At 55.4% G+C, this 20,462-nt stretch overlaps 1 protein-coding gene across 1 annotated transcript in view; it reads right to left on the bottom strand.

Moving 5' to 3' along the window:
• SEMA4F (ssemaphorin 4F) overlaps positions 1–17,566 on the bottom strand; it is a 143,275-nt gene extending 125,709 nt beyond the window's left edge. Inside the window, exon 1 of the mRNA XM_073343166.1 lies at positions 17,412–17,566. Within this exon, the coding sequence (XP_073199267.1) occupies positions 17,412–17,496 (85 nt within the window). The 5' untranslated portion in view covers positions 17,497–17,566. The remainder of the gene's footprint in view (positions 1–17,411) is intronic.
• Positions 17,567–20,462: the final 2,896 nt, after the last annotated feature.

Genomic DNA, 20,462 nt, shown 5'->3' with positions numbered 1-20,462 from the left:
GTGGCACCTTAGAGACTAACCAATTTATTTGAGCATAAGCTCACGAAAGTTTATGCTCAAATAAATTGGTTAGTCTCTAAGGTGCCACAAGTACTCCTTTTCTTTTTGCAAATACAGACTAACACGGCTGTTACTCTGAAATCAGTCTTCTCTTGGTGAACTGCTCCCCTCCCCTGTCCCTTGCAGCCATTCAAGGGGCCCACAAGGTATTACTCGGACAAAGAAAAGATCATCTTTTTGTTGAAAGATGATCATGGAGTCATTGTGGATAGTTCTCTGAAAACATCCACTCAATGTGCAGCGGCCGTCAAAAAAAGCAAACAGAATGCTGGGAATCATTAAGAAAGGGAGAGATAATAGGAGAGAAAATATCATGTTGCCTCTATATAAATCCATGCTACGCCCACACCCTGAATGCTGCCTGCAGTTGTGGTCACCCCGTCTCAAAAAAGACGTATTGGAATTGGAAAAAGTTCAAAAAAGGGAAACAAAAATGATTAGGGGTATGGAACGGCTGCCATATGAGGAGAGATTAATAAGACTGGGACTTTTCAGCTTGGAAAAGAGACGACTAAGGTGGGGGATATGATAGAGGTCTATAAAGTCATGACTGGTGTGGAGAAAGTAGATAAGGAAGTGTTATTTACTGCTCCTCATAACACAAGAACTACGGGTCACCAAATTAAATTAATAGGCAGCAGGTTTAAAACAAACAAAAGGAAGTATTTTTTCACACAACACACAGTCAGCCTGTGGAATTCCTTGCCAGAGGATGTTGTGAAGGCCAAGACTATAACAGAGTTCAAAAAAGAACTAGATAAATTCAAGGAGGATAGGACCATCAATGGCTATTAGCCAGGATGGGCAGGGATGGCGTCCCTAACCTCTGTTTGCCAGAAGCTGGGAATGGGCGATGGGATGGATCACTTGATGATTACCTGCTCTGTTCACACCCTCTGGGGCACCTGGCATTGGCCTGTTGGAAGACAGGATACTGGGCTAGAGGGACCTTGGTCTGACCCGTTCTTATGTGTTTGTACAGCCCTAGAGCATTTGGATCGTTGTCTATGAGCAGGGCTCCAATGTGCTGTGGTCACGCCTCCCCATCAGAACAAACCCACCATCCTCTCCGGGCTGCTGGCCTCAGCCCAGCACATTTGTGCTGACAAGTTTGGACACTGCAAAGCAGAAAGTTCCCAGAGAGGCAGGAGGAGGGTCAGGAAGAGGAGCCTCACAAACACCATGAATGCAGGGCTGGGCTCACAGTCTGGCCTGCACCATCTCATCTCTTCGCGGAGCCTTCAGCGAGTTGCTACTGACATTGTAACTTGCCACCGCAGGGAAGAAATTCAAGCACAGCAACCGGCTCATACCCAAAGAGAAGGCTCTCCAGGACGGACTTGTTTGTGCAGCCACTGTCAGCCACACACAGCAGTGAGAGTCAGGGCGAGCAATATCTTACTAGAGTAACTTGTTAATAAATCTAGGCTAGAGCAAGGGGTCTTAGAGTGCAGCCAGCAACTCTTGCTGGTGGCCTCTCTGACAAACCTGTCTCTCTGTCCCTGCCTCCCGCAGCCCTTCAGTGAGAGCCCACCCCAGGAAAGGTGGGTCGGGAACTTACTGGCTGCCAGGGGAGTCCCAGGCTCCCTGTGCCCTGGCCAGGCAGGAGTGGGGAGATGCCCAAGGAGGTGCCCCAGTGACTGAGCACTGCAGCTGCCTCCACCAACAAGAGCCACCTCTGACACTGCACACACCGGCCCCATTTCTCTCCAGAGGCACTGCCCAGAGCCCCCAGGTAGCTGTGCAGTGCAGAGCACCTATCCCTGCTGGTGGCACCAGTGCAAACACCAAAGGCCATATATCTCCCCTCCCTTGGAAATAGCTCATCAGGAGTAACAGCTGGGTGCTGTGGGTAGGTGCCGCTGCTTTGGCCCCACAATCTCCAGCCATGATTTGACATGGTTGCGGCCACACAAAAAATCCACTGGTGGTCACGTTTGAGAAATGCTGATTGTGTTTTATGTTGTCTTTTTGTCACCTTGTGTTTCCAAAACATTAGACTTGCTTTTATCTGAATCGTGATCTTAGGGTCCGTGAAACAAACTTCAGTTTGGCTTTGCTGTAGAGCAGAGGTGGGCAAACTACAGTCCGCAGGACCCTCCTGCGTGGCCCCTGAGCTCTGGGGCCGGGAGGCTAGCCCCCGGCCCCTCCCCTATTGTTCCCTCTCCCCCACAGCCTTAGCTCACTGCACCGCCGGTGCAATGCTCTGGGCAGTGGGATTGCGAGCTCTTGCCGGGCAGCGCAGCTGCAGAGCCGCAGCCTGACCAGGTGCTCTGTGCTGGGCAGTGGCATGGCTGGCTCCAGCCGGGCGGCGTGGCTGCCTGTCCCGGTGCTCTGGGAGGCACGGCTATAGCGCCACCAGCCACCGGTGCTCCAGGCAGCGTGGTAAGGGGTCAGGGAGCAGGGGGGTTGGATAGAGGGCGGGGGAGTTCAGGGAGGTGGCCAGGGGAAAGAGGTGTGGATAGGAGTCAGGGCAGTCAGAAGGCGGGGAACAGCCTGACCCCTGCCAAGGCTTCAGCCCACCTCAGTGTGCACTGAACAGGCTGCCCCAGAACAAGCCTCCTCACACTGCTACTGGGCCTTGCCCCGTTCACAATGGTCCCTCTTCTCTTGGGCCCTCACCTCACATGCCTCCAGCAGGGTTAGCACATAATTCTCACTCAATCTGGGGCACCGCTGGCAACGGTCCTGCCAGCATCCAACAGGGCAAGACAGTTATGTACAGACAGCAAAGCTGGTGCTCAGAAAAGTCAGATCTGCCCCTTCCTCTTCCCATTTTATTCTGCTCTGGGGCAGCACTGCCAGGTCCACACTCACTGGTCAGAACCCCACCCATAAGCTCAGATGGTGAGATGTTCTCCTGACTGATGCCCTGGGATCTCAGAGTTGGGTCATGCTAGTCTGTACCTGGGAAGGAAGAAGTGGAGAGAAGCCCCAGAAACACCAACGCAGCTGGGATGTACTGTGGGTGTAAACTCCCCTCGGTATCCACAACCCACCTTAGCTGGGCTAAGGTTACCAGGGATGGTACATATGATGCTGGCAACCCAGTGCCAGCTTGTGCCAAAGTCCCTCTGTCTCCCTAGGGCACGGACAGATATATGGCTGGAATCAGCCTGGCTCCCCTGTGTATTGTTAAAATAGGCGTTCGGGTTCTAAGAACGTGTTTAGATTTTATGGGATGCTGGTGAGCTGCTGCCAGCATTAATCTTAGGCCACGTCTACACTACCCGCCGGATCGACGGGTAGTGATTGATCTATCGGGGATCGATTTATCGCCTCTAGTGTAGACGCGATAAAACGATCCCCAATCGCTCTGCCGTCGACTCTGGAACTCCACCAGGGCGAGAGGCAGAAGCGGAGTCGACGGGGGAGCAGCGGCCGTCGATCCCGTGCCGTGAGGACGCAAAGTAAGTGATTCTAAGTTGATCTAAGATACGCAACTTCAGCTACGAGAATGGCGTAGTGGAAGTCGACGTATCTTAGATCGATCCCCCCACCCCAGACCAGGCCAGGCCTTACTCTCAGCATCTGTATCCCACGCTGTACGGTAATAGCTGAGTGGCTGTACTGTGAGCCTCTGAGACTGTGTAACTCACCAGACACATTAACTGGTGTGAAGGGCTCATCTCCAGCAGAAGATGTAACATCCTGCCCAATAGGGAAGGTCTATTGACCAGACAGACTATTGTGGGATGCCAAAGAGGACAAAAGACATTTGTTGTTTTGTCTCCCCTCCCCCTTGAAGATGAGTCATGCAAGCAGATTCCTCCCCTCAACCGAGTTTGCAGCTCAGAATAGAAAGAAGGAGGGGGATAAAAACCCCTGACAAGAAGGAACTATATCTCGGTGCTGCTTGGACTCTAAGGGGCCAGGTTTTCTAGACATAAGCAAGGGATCCCCAGCTGTTCAGCCTGGGTTAGCCCTAAAGGACACATAGATCTTGCTTATTACAGAAGCCTATATTACCTTTTGAAACGTAAGATTGTAACTCATTTGTGTGTGCGTGCACGCTCACCTGCTTGAACATTGTAAATAACTCATTTCCTTTTTAATAAATCTTCATGTAGACAATCCTGTAACAAACTACAAGTGTTGTCTTTGGTGTGGGACACTAGATCTCTGGTAAGTGACTGGTCCTTTGGGACCAGGAACAACCTGAATATTGCTGTAATTCATGGTGCAAGGGACCACCTATCATAGACACACTTTCTTTGGTGGAAAGACAGGTTGGAGCACCCAAGAGGACCATCTGTGATTCCGTGGACAGGCTGTTAAGTACCTGGGGAGTTTACACTTGCTAACTGGTTGGTAAAATCTAAGTGTAGAACTCTCAGCCACTGTGGACTCTGCACCCTGAGGCTGGTACGGATGCTCTTGGGTCACTGCAGCCAGCAGGACAGGGCACGAGCAGGAAGTGCCAGAATGGCTCAGACCCAGGGAATGTGTGGTTCCGGCACCTCGAAGAGCCAAAATGTCACGGTAAGCTGAGCACCCGTGACTGGCAGAACTGAGAGGCCAAGCGCCCTTCCTGGGTCAGGGCGAAGTACTTCTGCTCCTTCCACACTAGCAGTCAAACCAAGGCCAGGCCCTGCAAGCAGCAACAAGTCAATCCCTTCGTGCGAACGGGACGGCACTCCTTCTCAGAGCAAGTCCCCCATGCCTTCCTGAGGCCAGCCAGGTACGAGGGGGACTTTTCTCCCACACACCCCCGTCCTTGCTGTATGCTCCTGCTGTGACCCCGTCTTCAGGAACGCCGGCCAGCGGCAGGACCCGGGCTGGAGCCCACACAGTTACTTTGCACTCTGTGTCTGACTGAGAGAAGTTGCCCTGAGGGAGAGGGGGAAGTAAAGTACTCTTCTCACTCCACTCTGGGCTTCAGCACCCGGCGGACTCAAGAGCTACTGTAACTTGAAAAAACCCTCTGACTCTCCTCCCTGGTGCAGGATTTTCACTGGAGCAGATGCCATGGACTGGGGAAAAGGGGAAAATAAGCTGCCCTCTGACTATTCCACTGAAACCAAGAGACCAGCTTCTCTTCCTCAGCAGCACCATGAGCTTGGGATTTCAGGCAGAGAGCCATTTCCCTCCTGTGCTGGGCCACACCTGCAACCATAAAAACCAAAAGGAGACAGTTCTCAGCATGCGTCCTGTGTGCACCTGACAGCTCCACAATGCTGCAGAGCGCCTCCGCTTCCCCTGGGTAAATCTTGTTAGCTGGCTTCTCCTGTATAAATCTTGCCAATTAGAAAGTTCCCTTGTTCAGCTACACTTTCCCTTTGCTGGTGTAGCTCTATTCTCTGGATCTTCTGATCTTCCCCTTCCCACCATGGGGCAGCCTTTGTCCCAGCTGTTCATGTTAGCTTACATGCAAATACAAAGCCTCTCCCTCAGGCCAGGCTTTGACTGAAGGTTTAAACACAGCCAGCCAGCAAACTTCCCTCCCCCATGTAACTACAGTTATTTCAGCCACCGCCCAGGTGCAAACCACAGCCACTTCCCTGCCCCCGCCCCCACCCCGAACAGGGCAGCACACCCTACGGTCAGTCAGTCCAGGCTATTGCAGACTGGGGGCAGTGGAGGAGTTGGAATCGAACTCCAAAGCCAAGGGATCCCACAGAGAACAACTTGTCAGCACCTCCTTTCTCCCACTCCAGCCCCAGCATCTGCCCACTAACCACAAGAGCAGCAGCATCATGCAGGAGAAGTAGGTTCACACATGCCACCAGGGCAGCTGCCAGCCCACGGGTGCAAGGTGTTTGCACACGCAGCATTGCTCAGCATGCAGGTCACCAGCTTCAGCTTCCAAATGGATTTTAGGGGAGAAAAGACCTCCACTCTCTGTGCAGACAAGGGGAAGTGCTCTTCCAGCCACCAGCAGGGCAGCTTAGGGTTAGCATGAAGTGAGCTGTAGCTCATGAAAGCTTATGCTCAAATAAATTGGTTAGTCTCTAAGGTGCCACAAGTCCTCCTGTTCTTTTTGCGGATTGTGATGAAGTGGGACTCTTCTTAATGTTTCCTCTGAATAGTATGGGGGTGCCTCAGTTTCCCCTAGGCAGTTCTTAAGTATCTAGGTGGTGGGGTAAGGGTGTATGATCATTGCAGAGCCCTAGAGGGCCCGTGTGTGCAGGAGTCTGGACACAGAGAATGGCCGACACCCTGTTTCCTGGCAACTGATGGCCTGGGCCCTTCCCCCCTGCAAGGTGAGAGCTAAAGGGTTGGAGAACAAAGGAATCAGGTGACCACCTGGCCCGGGAAAGGAACAAAGCCCAGAGGAGGAGGGGCTGGAGGGAGTTTCAGTTTGGGGCTGGCTGGGACATGGAGTGAAGTGCAGACATGGTTGTCTGGCTCACTGCCCCCCAAAATGGACCCAGCTGAGGGGTCCCGTTCTCTGCACCTGCAAGCTCTGTTTTAGACCATGTTCCTGTCGTCTAATAAACCTTCTGTTTTACTGGCTGGCTGAGAGTCACGTCTGACTGCGGAGTTGGGGGGCAGGACCCTCTGGCTTCCCCAGGACCCCGCCTGGGCGGACTCGCTGTGGGAAGCGTACGGAAGGGCAGAGGATGCTGAATGCTCCGAGGTCAGACCCAGGAAGGTGGAAGCTGTGTGAGCTGTGTGTCCTGAAGACAGGCTGCTCACAGAAAGGCGACTACCCCAGAGTCCTGACTGGCTTCATGGGGAGCAGTTCCAGAGCATCGCCCAGGGACTCCGTGACACGGATACAGACTAACACGGCTGCTACTCAAACTCTGAAACCTGATTTCTGGCTTATTGCAACAACCTCCCACAGCTGCCTTCCTCCCCATGACTGGAGGGGTGTGAACAGGCCACTACATGTGAATGGTCCCTTGAAATGCACTAACTACTTATGCAAAAAGGAGGACTTGTGGCACCTTAGAGACTAACATTTATTTGAGCATGAGCTTTCGTGAGCTACAGCTCACTTCATCGGATGCATTCAGTGACTCAGAGGTTATCGTGTTGCAGGGCAAAGGGTGGCTGCCTCCAGGGGTCCAAATGGGAGTAGAGGTGGCACCCCACTAGATCACACAGCTGTTCAAAAACAGGACAGTGCCGCCCTGCCAGGCCCAACTCCCCCTCAGCAGTGGTAGCTACCCAGCGCCACCGACTAGTACCACCCAATAAGACACCAGCTCAGTAGGCTGGGCAGATCTGTGACCCTCCCATATGAGGGATGAAATAGTTAATGCCAAAGTTTACAGTCATCCTCTCTGGGCACCTGCACTACAGCTCCCAGAGCCGGCACACCACAGCTCCTGGCAGACTCATCTCTGTGTTGGCGATACACACTTAACACTGCAATAAAGCCTCAAATGCGAACAGTTAGAGCCTCCAGAGCAGCAGCAGCCGCTGGAGCACCCCCTCCCCCAGCATCTAAGATTTAGTGACTTTTTGTTTATTGCCCGTGACTTTTACTAACACCACCAGTGAGTAAATCGTAGCCTTAGCAATAGCGAAAGCAGTACTGACAGACCAACCCTTCCTCATTTAAAAACATGAAAGCTGAGGTTCTATCGGACAAGCAAACAGTCTGAGCTGCACCAGCCCAGTCCAAGGCCTGCCCCCAGCAGGTTAGAGGCAACATGTGTTTTACTTCCCTCTGAATGTCTCTCTCTGGGGACAGAAACTGCTCTAAACCTCCTCTCGTTCCCGCTTCCTCCTAGAGACCTCCATCAGCAGACCTACTCTCCAGATCTTTAAGGTGGCACAGGACTCCTCATTGTTTTTGCTATAGTTTGGCAGGTCACAACAGGAGACCACTTCCATTGCTCCACTTCTCATTTAACAGAGGTGCTCCTGTGCCTGGATGGGGCTCCCAGAGAGCTGTTGCCACTCAGAGCGGAGGTCAGACCAGGAAGGGTTTATTTTCAGACACAGTCAACTCCTTCTGCAAACTGTTCACCACAACAGCTCAGGCAGCAGGCAGGAGCTGGGCTGACTGCATGCCAGCGGCACTGCAGAGATGAGACATGGCCCGCACGGCAGGGATTAGGGATTACCAGCCATTGCTCCAGCTGTTTCACAGCGCCAAATCTCCCAAGCATAAAAACCTGGAGACCTAATCCAGACCCAGTAAGTGACCTAAACTGATGCAGAGTGCTATCTTAGTCATGTATGCAGCACTACAGGGATACTGTGGGGACCAGATACATGGGCTGAACCCCTCCAACCAAGCCTCATACGCAGCGGTAGCAGCCTCTCCCCCCTGGCTACACAGCCTCATCCCCCTTGGGTTCCCACAGTTTATGTTTACGGGGTAACTCACCCTGTTTGCAGCGGTGTCCCCGAGTGCATTCAGTGCAATGACATCTCAGAGGTGGGAGCTGGCTAATGCTATTGCACTGTGTGAGCTACAGCTGCGGAATCCAGGTACAGAATGCAAGCTCAGGTTTCTAACTCTTATGGATTGCGAAGACAGAAAATAAATCCCAAGTGTGACCAATGCAGCCACACCCAGCCAAGTGCACAGCCAATGTGGGATAATAGCTTAGAGGAATGGGCTGCCCCAGGCACAAACCAACTCTGAGACAGACATTGTATCTATGCTAGAGTTGCCAGGCATTCAGTTTTCGACTGGAATGCCCAGTTGAAAAGGGACCCTGGCAGCTCCGGTCAGCAAGGCCCACTCAATTCACTTCATCTCCACCACCACCACCCCCCCCACACGAAAGGCAAGGAAAGAGATATGCCCTCTCCCTTCTACGGGCCCAACCAAAAGGGCTCCCATACGCCCAGCTTCCACGGAGCCATTACCACCGTCAGCCTTCCTGCAGAGCATGCCAGGCTCTGCTCACAGCAAGAGCCCCTTCTCCCAGAACAGACCACTCTTTAATCTAACATAAAAAAAGGCAGAAATAAAATCCAACGACTGGAAGCTGAAGCTGGACAGATTCAGACTAGAAATACACCTTGATCTATGCAGGAAATAGCCCGACTTGATTATGTAAAGAGTTGTCACTTTGGATGGGCTAGCACCAGCAGGAGAGTGAATTTGTGTGGGGGGGTGGAGGGTGAGAAAACCTGGATTTGTGCTGGAAATGGCCCACCTGTTGATCACTTTAGATAAGCTATTACCAGCAGGACAGTGGGGTGGGAGGAGGTATTGTTTCATGATTTCTGTGTGTATATAAAGTCTGCTGCAGTTTCCACGGTAAACATCTGATGAAGTGAGCTGTAGCTCACGAAAGCTCATGCTCAAATAAATTGGTTAGTCTCTAAGGTGCCACAAGTACTCCTTACCTTTTCACCAGTGAGGGTAATTACCATTGGAACAAGTTACTGCGGGATGTGGTGAATTCTCTGTCCCGTAAAGTCTTTAAAATCAAGCTTAGAGGTCCCTTTCTAAAGGAGACTTTAGCTCAACCAGAAGTCATGAGCTGGATGCAAGAACCGCAGGTGAGTTTCTCTGGCCTGTGTTATACAGCTTAGACTAAATTATTGTAACGGCCCCCTCTGCTCTTGAAAGCTATGAACCTAGCATGGGGAGGGCAGAGGATAGGGTTGCGTAGAGGCTCACCTGAGCACCAGCGCCCTCCACTGATGCCAGATGAAGTTTTGGTTAGCCAAGCAAAGCACATGCGCTGCTGGAAAGAGTCTGCTTGCATGCCAGACACGGCACATACTGTAACCTGTCCTCGGCAGGTGTATCGCTGGGCAGGTCAGGCAGCAGGAGATTAGAGGAGAGGGAACACAGTGAAGTGCCACCCACACCCTCCCTTTCATGCTGCAGGTAAGGAGGGGTTAGTTAGACTCAGGCAGGTAACAGTCACCACCTCCACCCAGCCAACGGGGTCTGCTCGCTTCAGGTTGACTTTGCAGGGCAAGGACTTTCCTTTGCTACGATCTATACAGATTTGAGAACAAGATTCTGGGAGGCAAGACGTGCACACACCCTACCCCAGAGGCCAGGTTCTCAAACCAACCATAAACTCTCCACTGTGTTCTGGTGCAGGAGATGGGGGAGTGAAACATGATACCTGGGCTCTGCCAAGCACCCTAGACTCTTCAAATCAGGGCTGCCAGCCCCAGGAGACAGAGCCAAACATCCCAAGGAGATTGCTCAATGCAGTAAGTCATGCTGGCTTTAATGCAGCTTCCAACTAATTTGGAGGGGAAGCTGCCTCAGAACATGGAAAGGTTGATTCCATTTGAAAGTTTAGCCTGGAATGCAGTCAGATATGCAGGCCCCAGCCAGCTGCTCACAGCAGGACTTCCCTTACCCTGGAGGAGGGTGACCAGACGCCCAAATATTAGGGGCTTTGTCTTATATAGGACCCTATTACCACCACCCATCCTAATTTTTCACACTTGCTATCTGGTCACCCTACCCTAGAGTAGAAGAGCTGTCTACTCTTTCCCTTCCCCATCCTCCCAGCCACTCCCCTCATTCTTGAGCCCATACCTCCCCCTGCCACTATACAGCTCAGTCCCTGCAACACCTCGGATGCTTCAAAATCTTTGTTCAGAATGTCATTCCTTTGTACTGACCAACAGAAAGAGAGACAAGGGCTGGGCCCAATCAGGTTATTCATTATCAATTCAGCCCCAGAAAAACCAGGGCATCCGACGAAGTGAGCTGTAACTCACGAAAGCTTCTGCTCAAATAAATTGGTTAGTCTCTAAGGTGCCACAAGTCCTCCTTTTCTTTTTGCAAATACAGACTAACACGGCTGCTACTCTGAAAAGAAAAACCAGTGTAACTTTGCTTCCAGGGGAGATAGGTTATTTGCATTACCACAGCACCTAGTAGCTCTAGTTCTGGGCCAAGGCCCCACTGTGCTAGGCACTGTACAAATGCAGAAGAGAAACGGTCCCTGCCCCAAAGAGTTTACAATCTCAGGCCAGAGTCGACAGATGGATACTGAGGAGGAGCACCACAAGAGAACAGCAGGAGCCTGGATGAGAGCTTTAGCTGCATGAATGGATTGGAAAGGCCATATCTTAGGAAACATTATGCAGAAAGTACCTGCAAGATGTAGACCTAGCATGGGTCTGAGGCCCTAGAGAGGGGCCCAGGTCAAAGGTGACACCCAGACTACGAGCCTGAGTAACAGGCAGGGTGGGCGTGTTGTCCACAGTGATTAAGAAAGGAGGTAGTGGGAGGGCAGGGAGCACACTGCAGAGGCCAGCATGGCCAGGGCATCCAGGGCCTGTCTGAGATGGCAATGTTACCAGCGAGCGCAGCTACTGACAGAACCAGCGTGAGTAGTTCAGAGCATTCTTGCAAGGGAACTCGTTTCCACAAGAAAGCAGAAGGTGCCAAAGCCGTTTTGGGGTGCTGGTGTGAACTCTGCCTTCTCCAAAAGCCTCCCCTCTTCACTAACAAGGATTGAAACCAACTCAGGACGCACCCAGAACAAAGATGGCAGCACACAAAAGACTAAGCATGACCTGCAGCCTTCAGGAATAGCAGAGCTGAGTTATAAGAGAAAACAGAAACAGAAGTGCTGTGTTAAATAGCTAAGAGAGTTCCTACTTACTTCAATGGGAGCGGGAGCAGGCCCTAAGGAGGTCAAGTCCCATGAGGAGAAATTAAGGGGAAGACAGGGAGAGGCAAGGTGGTCAGGAAAGTGAGCTCCTGAGAGCTAGTCCAGGACAGAGTTTTAGAACGGTTAGATCTGGGCCAGAGGCCAGGAAACCAGGGACAGTGTGAGAACTACAACAACATGAAGAGTTTGTACAGCGTTCTGCTGACATGTTACAGTCTTGCCTTCACTAGACGAGAAGGTGCATTCTTACCTTGCGTTAGCCAACACATGGCAAAGTCCCAGTGAAGACAAGACCGCTGGAGTTTTAACATGTAAGGTGGCCATGGTAAACCCTAGGCATTCCCAGAGCTGTAACCTCAACCTGCTAAAATGTAAAACTACAAATGGCCTTGTCTTCACTAGAATTGTACACCTTGCTAGTTACCATGTGTTCACTTAATGGCTATAAGCCAGGATGGGTAAGGAATGGTGTCCCTAGCCTCTGTTTGTCAGAGGGTGGAGATGGATGGCAGCAGAGAGATCACTAGATCATTACCTGTTAGGTTCACTCCCTCTGGGGCACCTGGCATTGGCCACTGTTGGCCGACAGGATGCTGGGCTGGATGGACCTTTGGTCTGACCCAGTATGGCCATTCTTATGTTCACTGATAAAGAATATAACATTTCCCTAGTAAAGATCCACCCCAGCAGTGTTAAAGATTAAAGTTCAGCAGAGATCAGCCCCAATGCAAACCTGAAAGGATGAAAAGGCTCGTTTGGGGCAGCAATGTGGCAGCTTACACTTATAAACAACTGTTTCGGGCTCTCTGCAGACTTAGGAAGACATCACTACATCAGTTTCATTTGATTCATGTTTTGAAGGTTTCTTTCATAACAGCTGAAGACTTTTTTTTTTTTAAACTAAAGCTGAGAGTGGAAAACACCCGAGATGCCAGTCTACCTGCTGCCTCCCAACCCTCTGGGGCTGGCAGTTAGTACCAGACTCAGAAGGGGTCCCACATTCCGCCTAGTGCACAGAACCCCATTTTCCACTGAATGCATCCGATGAAGTGAGCTGTAGCTCACGAAAGCTTATGCTCAAATAAATTGGTTAGTCTAAGGTGCCACAAGTACTCCTTTTCTTTTGGCGAATACAGACTAACACGGCTACTACTTTGAATTCTGATGCTGTTTTGCTCTCCAGTGACAAGAGAAAAGAACCACCTATCTTACAAGGAGATACTAAAAACAATTGACTTGTTTAGCAGAGCAAAATGAAGGCTGCGAGGGGATCTGATTGCTCTCTATAAATACATCAAGGGGTAAACACAAGGGAGGGAGAAAAGCTATTGAAGATGAAGGACAGTGTTGGTGCGAGAGTAAACTTAGGATGAAAATTTGGAGATGGTTTCTTACCATCAGAGATGGGAGGTTCTGGAACAGCTTCCCAATAGGAGGGGTCGGGGCAAACAACCCAACTCCTTTTAAGATGGAGCTTGATAAATTTATGAACAGTGCTATCTGACGGGGTTGCCTGTGACAGCAGGGGACTGGACTCAATGATCCAGGAAGTCCTTGCCAGATCTACGTTCTTATGTTACTTGTCTCAGATTTCATGGAGAGATTTCCAGCCCAACACCTTATGGTTAGTCTGGGGGAAAGCACGCTGCCAAGTCCAGGCAGTGCTGGCTTGAGGCCTGCTGAGAGCAGCAGGAGTGAGGCTTTGAGGGAAGGGGTGAAGTGGGGTGGGGTCTGGGGCAGAGGGTCGAGCACCCCGGGGAAATTAGAAAGCTGGTGCCTATGCCATTGCCTCACTGCCTACAGCACATTGGCCCGAACCTTTAGTCCTGTTGGAGACAGAAGCAAAACTTTTAGCCAGCGCACCCACATCAGCTCCTTCCCATAGAAGGCAAAAGTGCCATTTTATGTGCATTTATTCTTGCTCGCCCCCATGCAGAAGCAGCATTTAAAAGGGGGTTTTAAAGGTGGGATTCCAACTTCCCTGGCTCAGTGCCTTTAGACACACAGATGTTCCTATAAGTAAACCTTCCCAGGTATCCATATTTTCTCATTTCAAAGATTTATAAAATTAGCTACAGCTACAACGAAGCAATGTAGGACACTATATTCTCCACTCAATCTAATCGGTCACAGTCAGGAAACATTTGACATAACTGGATTTCCGCCGTGGCCTGGAGTTCCCCTACTTTTATATCTGAACTCCTGTGTATGCCCAATAAAAGCCATTACCTCTACCACCTTTTCCATTTCACAGGGTCTGATACAGCTACATGCTTTCTCCTTCAGCTAGCTAATGCATTTACAACCCTCCCTCTAGAAGTATAAGTCACTCTGCACAGATATTCATCAGAAAGAATGGGGCCAAGCAAACAATGGGCTTTGCACACACACACACACACAATCAATATTCTAAAACCAGCGTCACGCAAGTGAGGCAGCAGCTTAAGTAGGATCCTGGTTCCTGAGTCTTACTGCAGGGCTGGTATTTCTACAATAATTATATAACCTGATACTAAACATGCAGTAAATTAATCAATTTAAGCCATGGACAAAGGATGCTATAAAAGGGCAGTCATATCCCATCACGACTACACACATGAAACTGTCTGGCTCAGAAATCATTTCCACACATTAGTAGTAAAATACATATAGCTGGGACCATGCAGAGCCCCAGCCCTATACAAACATAACAGGTCCTGAGGAGATCACTCTTCTGAAGGGTGTACTACTTAGGTAGAGTTAATGTAGATCACATTGATGGGGGAGAGTGTTAAGACGACATAATGAATGCTACAGGAAATGGCGGCGATTATAAGCCAGTAGGCATAGCTTATTTACTTCCATTAACACAATGCATTTATACTGACAAACAGAAGTCTCCAAATAAATTCTATCCCAATCATAGGAACTGCTTACTTAATATGTGGTAACTTCCTAGGGAAACCAAGGCAGATTGTACCTTTCTGTTACGACATTTCACATGCATTAGACGGTTAAGATAAAGACACTGGGAGAGCCTAGGACTTACCTTGATTTGCTAATAACTCATGTTAAAGCTACAACCTCCTGGTCTCTATTAGCATTTTGCCCCTTTTAGTTACCACATTAGCTAACAAAGAAAGAACACGCTTTTTCCTAATGAAGACAAGGGCTAAGAGGCCAGCAGCAAGGGATGTGCATTTATTTCAGCCTCCAAGGAACCCATGGGTTAGTAGTCTCAACCAGGGGTACATGTGCCCCTGGGGGTACACAGAGGTCTTCTAGGGGGTACACAGAGGTCTTCTAGGGGGTACATCAACTCATCTAGATATTTGCCTAGTTTTACAACAGGCAACGTAAAAAGCACTAGCAAAGTCAGTACAAACTAAAATTTCATTCAATGAGTTTTTTATACTGCTCTATATACTATACACTGAAATGTAGGTACAATACTTATATTCCAATTGCTTTATTTTATAATTATATGGTAAAAATGAGAAAGTTAGCAAGTTTTCAGTACTAGTGTGCTGTGACACACTTGTATTTTTATGCCTGATTTTGTAAACAAATAGTTTTTAAGTGAGGTGAAACTTGGGGATATGCAAGACAAATCAAACTTCTGAAAGGGGTACAGTAGTCTGGAGTGGCTTTCAACCTCTACCATAGATGATACAAGGCTACAGATCATTTCTCCCAGTTATCCACCCAAACCAAGAAAAAAAAAACCACCACTAAACACAAGTGGAGCAAGAAACACAACCAGGAGTATTGTACTCAGTATAAACTGTGGCTACCACTGTAACAAGACTTGAATTGAATAAATTCAATAAGACAAGGACAGGCTGGAAGGCAGGGTGGGTTGGTAACCACTATAGCACACTCCCCTCAGAACCAGGGACAGAAGCCTCAACTGAATCTCAAGGTTCTTCTGCTGTTGCCAAATAGCTGTGAAGCCCACTGCCAAGAATCCATGCCCCCTCTCCCTGTACTGTCTGGCCCAGGTAGAGGGGGACAACCTGCCACTGGCTTCAGCTACCCCCTTAGCTCAAGTGATACGCAGGGGCTGTGGATCCAACGGTTCTAACGTTGCTGATTAGCCAGGTGGCTGAATTAGGGTTTGATTTTTCCAGTTCCTGAAGAAAGGCCCGGAAGCTCTGTTTTAAAAAGCTCCCTTAAAAGAATATTACGGCTGCAAAGCGAAGCATCCAACGGTTAGAAATGCCAGATTTGTTTTCCTGCCCAACCTTAATTTGCCTCCTTAGGCCCCCTCACTGAATGTGTCAAATGTGTCAGGGGTCCTGCGAAATAACAACGTCTGGCCACACACAGGCTGTATCACAAGGCGGGGCCACACAGGGGCCACATTAGGGCTTTTACTTGCGAGTGCTTCGTTTTTTACCTAAATCACGATCCTCTAAGACGATTCTAAGACACCCTGGCCTTTGTCAAGAGCCGCTGCCCATGCAGCTCCCCGCGACGCCAGCTGATCCGCAGCGGAGGGGGCAGGAGCCTGGACAGCCCCACTCGCTCGGGCACCCCGCAGAGCGCGCCCGGCCGGAGCCGGGGGGCCTCGCTCCGCGCAGCCCGCCCCGGGCAGACCCCGACCCCGACCCCAGCCCGCCCCGGGCAGACCCCGACCCCGACCCCAGCCCGCGGCGGACGCCGCAGCCTGCCCGAGCCGCCGGCACGCCCGGCAGCAAACCCGCAGGCCGGGGCTCGGCATCGCTGGGGGCTGCTGCCCTGGCGGCGGGTGACATCATCCCGCCAGTGCCCGGCCGGGCGGGCGAGGCCGGGGACCGGCCGGCGAGGGTCTGCGGGCGGGGCCGGCGCCCGGCTCCCCGCCCGCCCGGCTCCGCTGCGCAGCGGCCGCCGCTCGGCCCCCGCCCGCCGGTCCCGAGGCTGCCCGGCTCGGCCCCCCTCGGCTCGGCTCGGCCCGGCTCAGCCCGGCTCGCAGGAGGCAGCCACGCCCGGGCGGGCAGCTGCCTACCGGGGTCGGGCAGCAGCACCCGGCGCGCCAGGGCGATAGGGCCCCCCCCCCCGCCGGGACCCCGGGGAGAGGGAAATGCCCCCCCCCGCCGGGACCCCGGAGATGGGCAGCCCCCCCCGCCGGGACCCCGGGGAGAGGGAAATGCCCCCCCCCCCCGCCGGGACCCCGGGGAGAGGGAAATGCCCCCCCCCCTCGCCGGGACCCCGGGGAGACGAAAATGCCCCCCCCCTCGCCGGGACCCCGGGGAGACGGAAATGCCCCCCCCCCTCGCCGGGACCCCGGGGAGACGGAAATGCCCCCCCCCCCGCCGGGACCCCGGGGAGACGGAAATGCCCCCCCCCCCGCCGGGACCCCGGGGAGACGGAAATGCCCCCCCCCCCCGCCGGGACCCCGGGGAGACGGAAATGCCCCCCCCCCCCCCGCCGGGACCCCGGGGAGAGGGAAATGCCCCCCCCCCGCCGGGACCCCGGGGAGAGGGAAATGCCCCCCCCCTCGCCGGGACCCCGGGGAGAGGGAAATGCCCCCCCCCTCGCCGGGACCCCGGGGAGACGGAAATGCCCCCCCCCCCCGCCGGGACCCCGGGGAGACGGAAATGCCCCCCCCCCCGCCGGGACCCCGGGGAGACGGAAATGCCCCCCCCCCCCCCGCCGGGACCCCGGGGAGACGGAAATGCCCCCCCCCCCGCCGGGACCCCGGAGATGGGCAGCCCCCCCCGCCGGGACCCCGGGGAGAGGGAAATGCCCCCCCCCCCCCGCCGGGACCCCGGGGAGAAGGAAATGCCCCCCCCCGCCGGGACCCCGGGGAGAGGGAAATGCCCCCCCCGCCGGGACCCGGGAGATGGGCACCCCCGCCCGGCAGCCCCCGGCCTCCCTTACCCGGGAAGGGTCTCTCTGTGCGGGGCACGGCGGAGCGCGCGGCAGCCCCCACCAGCAGGAGCAGGAGCCCGAGCCCCGGCCCCATCCTCGGCCGCCCGGGTCCCGCTTTCTTCCGGCCTCCCGCCGCCGCCGCAGCACCCGGCCCCGGCTCCGGCTCCCGCCGCTCCCCGCACCCCGCCCCGGCTCCCGCAGCCGCCCCGCCCCGCCAGGTGGCCCCATGACGTCGCCGCGCAACGCCCCTGCCGCAGGTAGCTCCTTGGGGGGGACAAACTCCCTCCCGGGCCTGAACACGAGGGGCGCCAGCCCGCCCTGGGGCGCCCCGACCTGTGACCCCGACCCCAGCCCGCCTGCGACCCCCAGCGCTCCAGCCCCCCCCAGCAACCTGCACCCCATCCCCCTGTGCTCCCCGCACATCGCCTGTCCCCCTGCACCCCCCCGCAGCCTTCTGCACCCCATCCCCCTGTGCTCCCCGCACATCGCCTGTCCCCCTGCACCCTCCCCCGAGCAACCTGCACCCCATCCCCCTGTGCTCCCCGCACATCGCCTCTCCCCCTGCACCCCCCCCCGCAGCCTTCTGCACCCCATCCCCCTGTGCTCCCCGCACATCGCCTGTCCCCCTGCACCCTCCCCCACAGCCTTCTGCACCCCATCCCCCTGTGCTCCCCACACATCGCCTCTCCCCCTGCACCCTCCCCCGAGCAACCTGCACCCCATCCCCCTGTGCTCCCCGCACATCGCCTCTCCCCCTGCACCCCCCCCCGCAGCCTTCTGCACCCCATCCCCCTGTGCTCCCCACACATCGCCTCTCCCCCTGCACCCCCCCGAGCAACCTGCACCCCATCTCCCTGTGCTCCCCGCACATCGCCTCTCCCCCTGCACCCCCCCCGAGCAACCTGCACCCCATCTCCCTGTGCTCCCCGCACATCGCCTCTCCCCCTGCACCCCCCCCGAGCAACCTGCACCCCATCTCCCTGTGCTCCCCACACATCGCCTCTCCCCCTGCACCCCCCCCACAGCCTTCTGCACCCCATCCCCCTGTGCTCCCCACACATCGCCTCTCCCCCTGCACCCCTCCCCCACAGCCTTCTGCACCCCATCCCCCTGTGCTCCCCACACATCGCCTGTCCCCCTGCACCCTCCCCGCAGCCTTCTGCACCCCATCCCCCTGTGCTCCCCACACATCGCCTCTCCCCCTGCACCCCCCCCACAGCCTTCTGCACCCCATCCCCCTGTGCTCCCCGCACATCGCCTCTCCCCCTGCACCCTCCCCGAGCAACCTGCACCCCATCTCCCTGTGCTCCCCGCACATCGCCTCTTCCCCTGCACCCTCCCCCACAGCCTTCTGCACCCCATCCCCCTGTGCTCCCCACACATCGCCTCTCCCCCTGCACCCCTCCCCCACAGCCTTCCGCACCCCATCCCCCTGTGCTCCCCGCACATCGCCTCTCCCCCTGCACCCCCCCCACAGCCTTCTGCACCCCATCCCCCTGTGCTCCCCGCACATCGCCTCTCCCCCTGCACCCCCCCACAGCCTTCCGCACCCCATCCCCCTGTGCTCCCCGCACATCGCCTCTCCCCCTGCACCCCTCCCCCACAGCCTTCCGCACCCCATCCCCCTGTGCTCCCCGCACATCGCCTCTCCCCCTGCACCCCTCCCCCACAGCCTTCTGCACCCCATCCCCCTGTGCTCCCCGCACATCGCCTCTCCCCCTGCACCCCCCCCGCAGCCTTCTGCACCCCATCCCCCTGTGCTCCCCGCACATCGCCTCTCCCCCTGCACCCCCCCGCAGCCTTCTGCACCCCATCCCCCTGTGCTCCCCGCACATCGCCTCTCCCCCTGCACCCCCCCGAGCAACCTGCACCCCATCTCCCTGTGCTCCCCGCACATCGCCTCTCCCCCTGCACCCCCCCCGAGCAACCTGCACCCCATCTCCCTGTGCTCCCCGCACATCGCCTCTCCCCCTGCACCCTCCCCCACAGCCTTCTGCACCCCATCCCCCTGTGCTCCCCACACATCGCCTCTCCCCCTGCACCCCCCCCCACAGCCTTCTGCACCCCATCCCCCTGTGCTCCCCACACATCGCCTCTCCCCCTGCACCCCCCCCACAGCCTTCTGCACCCCATCCCCCTGTGCTCCCCACACATCGCCTCTCCCCCTGCACCCCCCCGAGCAACCTGCACCCCATCTCCCTGTGCTCCCCGCACATCGCCTCTCCCCCTGCACCCCCCCGAGCAACCTGCACCCCATCTCCCTGTGCTCCCCACACATCGCCTCTCCCCCTGCACCCCCCCACAGCCTTCTGCACCCCATCCCCCTGTGCTCCCCACACATCGCCTCTCCCCCTGCACCCCACCCCCACAGCCTTCTGCACCCCATCCCCCTGTGCTCCCCACACATCGCCTCTCCCCCTGCACCTCCCCCACAACCCTCTGCACCCCATCCCCCTGTGCTCCCCACACATCGCCTCTCCCCCTGCATCCCCCCCGAGCAACCTGCACCCCATCTCCCTGTGCTCCCCACACATCGCCTCTCCCGCTGCACCCCCCCCGAGCAACCTCCACCCCATCTCCCTGTGCTCCCCGCACATCGCCTCTCCCCCTGCACCCTCCCCCACAGCCTTCTGCACCCCATCTCCCTGTGCTCCCCACACATCGCCTCTCCCCCTGCAGCCCCCCCACAGCCTTCTGCACCCCATCCCCCTGTGCTCCCCACACATCGCCTCTCCCCCTGCACCCCTCCCCCACAGCCCTCTGCACCCCATCCCCCTGTGCTCCCCACACATCGCCTCTCCCCCTGCACCCCCCCACAGCCTTCTGCACCCCATCCCCCTGTGCTCCCCACACATCGCCTGTCCCCCTGCACCCTCCCCGCAGCCTTCTGCACCCCATCCCCCTGTGCTCCCCACACATCGCCTCTCCCCCTGCACCCCCCCACAGCCTTCTGCACCCCATCCCCCTGTGCTCCCCGCACATCGCCTCTCCCCCTGTACCCCCCCACAGCCTTCTGCACCCCATCTCCCTGTGCTCCCCGCACATCGCCTCTCCCCCTGC

This window comes from Lepidochelys kempii, chromosome 4, assembly GCF_965140265.1.
Source record: "Lepidochelys kempii isolate rLepKem1 chromosome 4, rLepKem1.hap2, whole genome shotgun sequence".
Classification (NCBI taxonomy): Eukaryota; Metazoa; Chordata; order Testudines; family Cheloniidae; genus Lepidochelys; species Lepidochelys kempii.
The sequence above is the reverse complement of the archived record's forward strand: the minus strand, read 5'-3'. Positions and strand labels throughout refer to the sequence as shown.